The sequence below is a fragment of the Curcuma longa genome, chromosome 12, assembly GCF_044706935.1.
Source record: "Curcuma longa cultivar G26 ecotype Majalengka, Jawa Barat chromosome 12, ITB_CL_G26_1.1, whole genome shotgun sequence".
NCBI classification, from domain to species: domain Eukaryota; kingdom Viridiplantae; phylum Streptophyta; class Magnoliopsida; order Zingiberales; family Zingiberaceae; genus Curcuma; species Curcuma longa.
Genome location: NC_133872.1, coordinates 8,378,469 through 8,389,608, shown reverse-complemented (window position 1 = coordinate 8,389,608; position 11,140 = coordinate 8,378,469). Strand labels below are relative to the sequence as shown.

Genomic DNA, 11,140 nt, shown 5'->3' with positions numbered 1-11,140 from the left:
GAATTTTCATTTGCCCTTATCTGTAGTATAAGGAAAGGAAACTATAAGCATAAAGCTTAGCAAGTACCATCCTACTCACAAAACGATACATATTTTAAAATCATACTTTTGAAAAATATGAAAGAAAATATCTTCATGCTTGTCATTTATTGCTACTAAACCATATAAGCTAGATAAATATCATGGCATACGCATCATAACAAGCACATGGACTAAAATCATAACTGAACTAAACATGATTTTAAAGACTAATTTCACTTCAAGTTAGTAATGAACTTTTGAAAACTTATACATATAGTAAGTGAAAATACTAATCATCCTGTTGTGGGCCCGGCATTGTGCTAACTATGTACGCATCCCTAAATAGATCCGAGGTAGTTAATCCCGAACCCATTAGGGTAATACTAGGCGGTCTAGGGCCTAGGGGCGATCTAGGAGCCCACCCATGGACGAATTGGAGTCCAAGCACATGCCATAAAAAAAGTAAAATACTTTCTTTAATAATTCTTTTCTCTTTAACCTTGCATATACTAGGCGATTTAGGGCCCAGGGGCGATCTAGGAGCCCACCCAATGGACGAACTAGGGTACATAATCACTGAAGCAAGGTAATCTATTTTCATAGACATGCTAACCATGTTAAAACTGTTATTAGAAATTCTTGACATTTTCTCAAACACCTTACGTGTCTATAATTCTTTTCTTGCTCTAAGGACACACCCTAGGCACCAGACATGTGTCTAAACCCCAAACTAGAGAGGGGAGCACATCTAAGCCCATCTAGAGGTGCCCTTAAAATCTATAAGAGAAGCTAATCTCCACATATATACATAAATTTGCGAATATCTAAAACTATGGATTTTATGCGTACGAACGGAACTACTTATACTGCAGGTGAGAGGTACTTATATTCTGCGCTAGGTTTCTTACAATTCTTCCGTTAGAGTTTCGGAGAAGAAGATCTTCTCGGCGATCTTCCTACGTCTGCGCGTTCTTCTCGCGGAGGGGAGCGTCCTCGTAGAAAGATCTATCCGGAAGCCTTCCTTGTGATCTTAGGGGGTGGAATCCTAGTTCTTAGGGCTTGGTGCGCCAAGAAGAAGGAGAAGAGAGGGCGACGACGCTGTGGGTGAGAGGAGGAAAGAGTTTTCAAAAATAATCTAAACCCTCTCTTAAGTCTTCTATTTATATTAAGTGATTTCTAGACCTAACTCGCCTATAAATAAAATTCGGATCCTTTTTTATTAGCACACTTTTGTTAGTGCCCTTGGGTCATTGGAAACATTTTAAGAGTTGTAGATTCCTATAGGTTGTGGGTTTAAATCCTGCTTCGAACATTTTACTTTCTAATTGTTTTTGCTATTTCCGCTAATCCAAAAATTTCAGAAAAATATTCTAAAATTTCTAAAATTATTTTTGAGAATTTTCGGGCGTTACAAAGTGGATCACAATTGATCAAATACTTGGCAATTAAAAGTTTGATAGGGAGCAAATGAGCAAAGTCCAAGTGGATCACAATTGACCAAACACTCAATAATGGAAGAAGTCTTTTTAATAGGATAAATGATTTTAGTTAAAAAAACCTATTTTAAACTTGGAGTTGATTGAAACTTAATCATAAATTTGAGAAATTAAAACCTAAACTCTTCCTCTTCCTTGTCATCGTTCCTCTTCCCGTTCCTTGTGAGCACCTATAGCATTGTTGCGCGGAGCAGTCGCTGACCGAATGTACGTGTCTGTCGTCGTTGCCTCAGTCCACGCAAGACGCCGACACCCTATCCTTCTTTTTCCTGAGGCACGCAAGACGCCGTGAACATGTCGCCTGCTACCTTCAGCCCCCAACGAGCTTTCCACATAGGAATGACGATGACACCAAGCTAGCACTGCTTGTCGCCCATCCTGTTTATGACACCAATTAGCTGCTTGCCACCTCCGGCCTCGATGAGTCTTTTGTATGAAGGAATGGCGACGATCGATGCGATTGGATTCTCGATAATCCTAAAATTGAGATAAATCTAAAAAAATTGAGATAATCGCATTCCAAATTGAATCCCTCAATTGTCGATGTTTGATGACAGTGTCAAACATGTTTCATTATTTGAGAATCATCCAATGGCTAACCTCAATAAGATTTTTATTGATAATCTTATATAGATAAACAAAGTTATCAAAGATAATCTTGAATCAAACACACCTTTAGGGAATTTATGTTCTTTTGTCAATAAATTATCAAATTTTTATCATAAATCTCACGAGATAATAAAATGTCAAAGTTTAATTTTCATTGACGTTTTGAGTTTTAATAAAATTAGTTATTTTATATAATTATCTAACTTTTTTTTAGAATCATGATGTCAGCACCATTGGCGGGAATCTAAGATGTGAGCATCCATGTTTGCTGTCTCTCCACTCACGCAGGATCCTAGGGTGAATATTCGATTAAAATTGAATCGAATCGAACCGAATCGAATTAATCGAAAATCGAATAAATCGATTTTTTTAAAATTAATCAAATCGACCGAATTTCCCAATAAAAATCGAACAAACCGAATCGATATTTTATCGGTTAATTCAGTTTTCGATTGAATTAACTGAATTAACCGAATTTTTTTAAATATTATAAAAATTTTATTAATAAATTAGAGATTGATAAATTTATTTACTTAAAATTTATAAATTATTTTTTTAATTTAATTAATTCGATTTATTCGATTTAATCGAATAAAAAAATTAAAATTGAAACTGAATCGAATTAACTGATTTTTTTTAAAAATAACTGAACTTCTGAAATAATTAAATCGAATTAAAAATTCAGTTTGATTTGATCGATTTATACGATTTAACGAATTTTTACTCACTCCTTTTCCACTTCCCGCCTTAACCCTTCCCGCTCTCCCTTCCCGCTCTCCCTCCCTCTTATTTAGCGCGCTCGCCTCTTCCCCCTCTCCGCCTTCAGCCCTCGAACCCTAATCCATGGCGAAGAGGAAGAGGCAAACGCGACCTGCTCCCCCGGATCAAGGCGTCTTCACGCGAAGCCGAGCGGAGATCTTTGTCCGCCGTACTCGATCCGGCCTCGTCCGCACCGAGCTCGATCGGAGATCGCGCCCGCTTGATCGCTCCTCGGCTGCCTATGACGCGGATTCTAGCGCCTTCATCAAGGATCTTCGGGCTAGGAGGATTTTCTCCCCAGCATCCATCTCCGTTGAGGTCTCGCCCCAGAAGGCAGACGCCATCGTGCCTATATGTCGGGAGAAATTAAAGGATGATGATGGGGAAGAGGCTGGAATTCGTCAGAGAGGTGGCGTAGGTGAGGAGATGCCGGACAAACCTGACATCCCTATGGAGGAACCAATGGGGGAAGCTGAGAAGGCGGTGGGTCAACCTGATGTGTCTGAGCAAGAACGGATCCAGGGGGTGGTTGAGCAGAAGGAGGAATTCATCCAGGAAACGCTGCTGGACGATCAGAATCGCATGGAAGTCGAAGTCATGGATGAAAGCAGGCTTGATGTGCTTGTGGAGGAGCTAATCTTGAAAGCTGAGAAGGGGGTGGAACAACCAGATGTGCCTGAGGTGGATCTGATTCAGTGTTCTCCATCTGATAACCAAAATATCAGGGAACTGGAAACTGTGGTAGAGAACAGGGCTGATGTAAATTTGGATGTGGATCTTCTTCCTAAAAGCACATCTGATATGCCAGAGGAGAATATGTTCCAAAAAACTCCGCCGGATCCCCAAAATTCTATGGAAAACAATACTTTGAACAAGGACCGAACAACAGATGTACCACAGGCCGGCTATGGTGGAAAGCTTGAATCAGCCCATCATGCTAAAAGCAGACCAGTAAGTTTAGTTTTGCGTTGAATGTTGATTACGCCTTCTTGCAAATATTTCTTGTATCACTTTAGGGCATTTGACCTCTTCTTAGCAAAGAATCATGACTTTTTGTGATAATTTATATGGAAGCAGCTGCTATTTTTGGTGAACGTGGGTTTGAACTTAAGTCCTTAGCAATAGAGCTAAAGGTCTTTTATCTGCTTAGTGAACTGGTACTTTTACAACGAACCGGTACTTGGTTCTTGTTGTTGATTCATACTAATTTGACACAGTAGCATCGTGATCATAATACCTTTTTATATGATCGTTTAAAAAATTATACTACATCGTTGCTAGTTTGCTACTATTTTGCTATAAGCTATTTCATTTTGAGACTTACTAGTTAACTGTAATGCATTTTTATGCACTTGTCTCCCAGTTTTCCTGTTCAAAGCTGGTCCGCAATCCAAGTTCTTTCAGTTACAGAAGGCTGCTGCCCTTCCTTATGAATCTTGCAAATGACAATTTAGGTATGACAATGTCTTTTGTCATGTTAGGATTTTTTTCCCCAAACTTCATATTAGGTATTAATTTCTTTCCTGATCTGTTATCTTTTTTTTTCCAAAGGTGTCAAAGAAGCCGTTTCTTGCAAGAATTATCCAATGAAGGAAGATAATTTTATGGAAAATTGGAAGTCAGTGCAGAATGGCCAGGTTTTGGTAAAATGTTCTATTCCACTGGAACCAAACGAAACTTCATATAAAATGAAAAACAAAATAAGTGCAAGCCCTGAAAAGCTTCCTGAAATAAATGCAAGTCCAGAAGAAATTTCTCAAAGAAATGCTAGACCTGAAAACGTTGCTGAAACAAATGCATGTCCTGAAGGAATTCGAGAAACAAATGCTAGAGCTGACAAGATTGCTGAAATAAATGCATGCCTAGAGAAGATAACTGAAACAAATATAAATCCTGAAGAAATCCTTCAAAGAAATGCTAGACATGAAAAGCTTGCTGATACAAATGCAAGCCCTGAGACAATTGCTGAAACAAGTGCGAGTTCTTTACTCATTCCTTCGGATGGGGTTCTTAATGGCTTTGGGGTACCCAGAATCAACTTGGTTGATCAAAGGCGAATCAACGATAATGAGGTTAAATTTGAATCTTTTGTTAATAATTCCATTGTTGAATCAAAGCTTCAGTGCTCTCCATCTTGTTCCCCCCCTGCTGTTCATGAAGCATTATCTGAAGAATTGGCTGGTAATATGCAAGCTCTATCATGCTTGCCAAGAAAACCTAAGTTTGACCATAGTATTCGGGGATTCCATCATTCCTTAGAAAGGCATGAACTTGCTCCTAGGAAGGGTATTCTGAAGAAACATACGAGAGGCTGCAAGGGCATTTGCTTCTGTTTGGATTGTGTTTCATTTAGGATTCATGCAGACAGAGCATTTGACTTCTCTAGAAAACAAATGGAACAGGCAGATGAGATAATATTAGGCCTGATAAAGGAATTAACAGGACTCAGAAATCTAGTTGAGAGGTCTGTTGGTGCTGGGACAAGTTTGCTTCTTCAACTCAATCAGGTAACCTTCTGCTCTCTATATATTCTAGAATCAGGTAACATCCAATGAAGAACTCTCTTGGTAAGATTTTCATTCTTGTTGACATAACTGATCAGTAGCATACAAAGTTTCCTTTAGAAATGTTATTGCATATAATCATTTAATTACCCAATTCCATTATTTATCATTTTATAGTTAATGCTAGACATGCACTTAATGAAACATACATACAAGCTGATGCTTAAGTGGTCGAACTCCAAAGTTACTTCCATGGTTTTCCTCTGTTCACGGAGCATGAATGACCCAGCATTCTCTTCTTGATTTGATGGATTAGTCTTATGCAATTAAAAATCTTCCTTTTCTTCTATCGATGACCCAGCATCCTTCTTGCAACACTCATGCTGAAATAGTAAAGATCTGCATTCGTTTAGTTCACTTTAAATTAAAGTTTCAGTTGCCGTTATTTTCTTAGTTTTGGAACCATGTATAGATGCTCCAAGTACCATCCTCAGTTACAATTACTAGTGATATAAATTTTAATTCATGGTAACAATTTTGTATCAGGAGCTCCTGCAAGGAGCCTGTTTGAGGGCCTCAAGAGCAGAAGAGGAAGCGAAGAAACGTTGCAAGCAAATGTTTGATGACCTAAGAATTCACGGCCGAATTCCTGTAAGAGCTTTCACATATCGGCTTGTATTTTGCATGGAATCATCAATTGCCTTAATTTGTTAATACCCCTTTAGGGTCCGAGGGTGACATTTGCTGAAAGTGTTGAAGAAAGGATACTTCCACAAGAGAAGCAAGAACTAGAGACATGGGAGAGGACAACTTAAGAGCTTTTCAGGTCCTTTCTGGGTTCTGTAATTAATTATATTTACGTTTAATTGAATATATCGAGGGGTCTGCATCTTTTCTCTCTATTGAGAAAACGCATAGTCGATCCAAAATCGTTGGCTTGGTCATCTTCCTATTCTGGTAATCTTCTAGGAAGATGGTGTAGTTTGTACTGAAGCATGGCTTCTAGCAACATTTGGGCTTTGTTGTTTCTTCAGGTGTTATGGGATAGATGATACTGAATTGTATGATTCATGTTAATTTAGTTATCATTTGCTTCGGCTTATGGTTTCTTCTGAAGTATGGTTTCTAGCAACATTTGTGCTTCATGATATTCTTGCTCGGATTTCTTCCTTTTTTCTATATGTCATCTTTAGGTAATTAATATTTTTTTCTCAAAATATAACGGTGTGTATCCTAATGCCAATTAAACCATTTATGATCCTTGATATTTAATGTTACATTCGAGAGAATTTAAACTAATTTCATGATAAAAGCTCAAGTTTAATTTTATAGTTCTAAAACTAAGGTTCACCTTTCAGTTCATCCTTTAATTTCTAAGTAATGCAAATTGTTGAGCACGCTAAAATTGAATCAAGATAATCATAACATTAACAAGAGAAGGAAATCAAAATTTCAATGTTGATATCTTATCGGGCTATCCCTTATCCTAGAATAAAGAAACTACTCCATAACGTTAACGATGCAATCCATTGAAATCAATAATAGCGTTGTAAAATTTGAAAATAAGATCAAGGAATGGAAGAACTCGATTGTTGATGTTTGTCAATGTCTTTGGAAGATTCCCACGTGTTCTTTAATGTATAGAATTTCTTAGCTCCATGGATGTCTTGGATGCAGCCTCCTTTTTTATCTCCTACTACTAGATGCCTTAAACCCGCCTCCCTTTGTTCCTTTTTATATCCACCGAACCTTAATTGATTTTCCTAAATTATAGGGCGATGCAATAATCTAATCCTAACGATCCACGTTCGTGGAAGGTTCCATCAGTTGGTTGTGGATCATTTTGTCTTGACTCTCCACTTTGATCAGTAGTATCTATGGTAGTGGGAATTTCCACGGGTTGCCTGTGGATCTTGCGGCATGTCCTAGTTGATGCTCCACGGACTAATCCTTCGTCTCGAATGATCCATGACAGTCGAACTCTCCACATGTTAGCCATTGATCATTCTATCCATGTGTTTCCTCAATTTGGTATCCCTAAGCAAAAATCCTTTTGTTTAACTTCTCAGTTTGCATGCGCCAACGTTAAGATCTCACCTTCCTGTTCATTAAAACGTGAACCGCGGTCATCTGAATTAAAAAAGATAAAATGAATACAAATGCTAGAAGTTTACTCAAAATATGTTTATGTAATGCAACAAATGTATGCTAAATAAGATAAAAAATATATGCATAATTCACACACATCAAACTCCCCCAAGTTTAAATTTTTGCTTGCCCTCAAGCAAAATAGTTAAAAACTAATGTGTGTGAATGAAACTTATAATCCTTGGCAAATTCATCTTAAACTAACACGTAGTATTATTCAATGAGCATAACATTACAAATTATTTCGCTATGGCCTAACCTGAAAGTTTCTTTGTGCACTGGTGTAAGTATATTGACTCTAAGGTATTTGCTGCCAATTCAAGCTATTTATCCATTTCACGGTGTTCCCCAAATTTTTGTCATAAGAGCATAATACCTGCCACCAAATGCATAGCTCATCCTTTCTAATGCTTTGCATTTTCCATATTGGTCTCAAAGAAGCATTCGATGTCGACGTAAGTTAGGGTGCAATAGGATGTAATAGGTATCTCCCCAGTAACCACTTGGTCTCAAAGGGTTACTTGATTGCTCCACTTGGTGTCAAAGTATTTTTTATTCAGAAATCTCTGATTGAGTGTTTTTGTAGTAACCAAATGTAGTCGGAGTCCCTAAGGAAACTCAAGTACTAATTAAGTGTAGTGAATAACAACTCTTCTTAGATACTTCAACTCTTGAAGTCAAGTTTATATATATTGTTTTGATATATAACAAACATTCTTTACCATTTTGATAATTATGAAACACATTGATCAAACATAATCTCCCTAAAACATATTGTTCAAATACAAAACCTTATTTGCATGTGGTCATCCTTGACCAAAGGTCGTGGTCATCCTTGACCAGAGGTTGATTCCACCAATAATAGATTGACAGAAGTCTATGTAGTCATGAAAAGAGGCTACAGTTATTTTAGAATGAGTAATTGTTCATGGGGATTGGCTAAACCATTTTACCATCTATTGGACTGCTAGAAAGGGATTGCCGATATTGTTAGGATAATTTGAAATAAATTAGATGATAGTGTGGAATTTCTCTTACATGTTATTTTTTTATATAAATAATTTTCATGATCATTTAAGTAACCTAAAATAAATTAAATTATCAATATGTTTTTATACATAATAAACGTTCCTTTACATATTTTAAACAACTTATTACGTTGAAAGTATAAAAGTTTAAGTTATCCATATCTCATAAAAGTAACCTATGTTTCTATCTATATAAGTAGTAGATCCAATGGACAAATCATTCAATTCCCTTTGAAAGTTAATCAAATTTGTGTTTTGCATCCATCATAATATTAAAGACATGATGATGGATACAAGGAAAATTAGCTTGGCTATCCTCCTCATGTTATCCATTGTTATTATTCCAACAACATCTAGAGAGCTTGCTCCTGCATCAGCTCCTACCGGAATAGATTTTTTTGAATTACTATGTAAGTTTTTATTATTTCCATATACATTGTTTGTAAATATAAACCTCAAGGAATTTTAATGAAAGAACCATTAGGGAGGCATTATAGATTTAGATAAGCACCTTTTTCTTTATTGTTCCTAAAACAAAATCTCAAGGCTTTTCTATTCACAATATTTGATTTTGTTTATGATAATTAAATTATATATGATAGATTAATTATTTCTATTTATTATTTTGTAGTACTCCAGCTTGCAGAGATTGCAGAAAAAGGACAAGATATATTTTTCCCAAGGAATCAGCTAATTGGAAATCATAATGGGCATTGTTTTCTTTGCTTGGATCCCCCTAGACCTGAATAGTGGGATTAGTCATATCTATAAGAAATAACCATTTCTTAAATAAATTACTTTTAACCATATATAATTGAGGCAAGTGTATGAGTCAATTTCAAAAGATGTGAGATAATTTACATCACATTTTACAATATTAAATACTAAGCCAATGAAAAATAAATATAAGTTTAATTAAAATATTAAAATTAAAAATAAAATTATCATTTGAAATATTATGGGAATTTTTATAATTAAATTTAAAAATACATTAAACTACATTATAGTTTATAACATTATTAACTAAAGTAATGAAATATTAAAAACGGCAATGAACAAGTAAATGTGGTACTATTTAAATAAAATCTAACAATGTTTATAAGTACCAAGATTTGATAACTATAATTTAATATAAAAATAGCATCACTTTTATATTTATTTTTAATCAAATTAGTAATTTTAATATAAAATATGATTTGAATAGTAATTAGTGTACCTTTTTTAGAATATCAATCCTAAAATTTAGTATGAGAATTTGAATAATTCAATAAATTAGAAAAAATATATGATGATGATAATAAATAAAAATGGTCAATACTATGAAATATTTTAGTTTTAGAAATTGCAAAGAAAATTTATAAATTATAGATCTCTTAATTCAGACAATTCACTTAAAAATTTGTCATTGTAGCTTCAGTTCACTTCACCCTCAAGTCACCTCTTTTCTAGTCCATGCTATTATAAAAGTTTAATAAATATTATGAAAGCTATGGAACCTAACAACTCACATAAATTTTAACAAATATTTTGAAAGTTAAAACCAAGTTAAGCTAGGAATTTTCAATGAGATGTAGTTAAGTAACATATACCTCTTCCATTCTTCCCTTTTGACACACATAAAAAATATACAAAAATATAACTAAAGTACATGAAATTGATCATAAAATTTTTCTTGATTTTCCATATATATCAAAATGAAAACAAAAGTTCTTATAACCTAAAATAAGTTGAAAGCTCAATTTTTAAATTTCCTTAAAAACTCTAGTAAACTCACAAATGCATGCTAGTCAACTAAACAAGATCCAATCAATTGATATTTATCAAAGTCAACTCAGTGTTAAATTGTTCAGTAGTTCTAATTTTTCAAAGACACACAAAATATACAAACCTCTAAAAATTCTAAAGTTTCATAGAGAGGTTTACTTGAAAAATCATAAAGTTAAATGAACAATCATCAAAATTTTCAAATTTGATACAAAGTTGAAAAATGACAATAAGTTTCAATAAATTCAACATTCAATGCTTTATTTTTGGAAAAATTCAACAACAAATCTTTACTTTCAAATACAAATTAAAAATTTATCCAAACTTTGCTATATGATCATGCAAATCTAAGCTTCTAAATCAATGAGGCAACCATAATATAACGATATTGGTTGAAAATGAACATGGTTGACTTTTCTAAAATACTCTAAGGAGTAGTGAATTATTTGGGAAACCAATTTAGGTTTGATCTAACTAATTCACCATTTACTCCATAGAACCTAGTTCAAGAAATAAACTTTTATTTGATTGGCCCTATCAAATCTCTATGATAGGACTTTTGTTTTTTAGTTTCCTTGCAACCAATCTAATTTTTGCTGAAATTATCCCTTTGTCTCTCAATGATCATTGTCAATGATTTTGAGCTTTTGGTAAGCTTTTCAAATACTTTTTAAATGGAAAAACTTGTCCTTTAAAATTATTATTTTCTGCATCAAATTATTGTATTTTTCACATATAGTGTCATTTAATTATTTTCTCTAAATTTCCAACAAGCATTTTAAGATGAAAATTTTACTTTTAGCCTTATTTA

At 34.5% G+C, this 11,140-nt stretch overlaps 1 protein-coding gene across 1 annotated transcript; it reads left to right on the top strand.

The window, feature by feature from the left end:
* Positions 1-2,969: 2,969 nt before the first annotated feature.
* On the top strand, positions 2,970-6,204 carry LOC141842703 (uncharacterized). The gene is made up of 5 exons (XM_074730732.1): positions 2,970-3,836; positions 4,249-4,339; positions 4,437-5,392; positions 5,936-6,040; positions 6,115-6,204. Exons 1-5 carry the CDS (start codon positions 2,970-2,972, stop codon positions 6,202-6,204), a joined length of 2,109 nt encoding a protein of 702 aa, XP_074586833.1.
* Positions 6,205-11,140: the final 4,936 nt, after the last annotated feature.

Coding starts and splice junctions, on each gene's coding strand:
- LOC141842703 (XM_074730732.1), top strand. CDS start 2,970: ATGGCGAAGAGGAAGAGGCAAACGCGACCTGCTCCCCCGGATCAAGGC. Junction 5,393..5,935: donor TGCTTCTTCAACTCAATCAG/GTAACCTTCTGC, acceptor ATTTTGTATCAG/GAGCTCCTGCAAGGAGCCTG. Junction 6,041..6,114: donor GAATTCACGGCCGAATTCCT/GTAAGAGCTTTC, acceptor ATACCCCTTTAG/GGTCCGAGGGTGACATTTGC.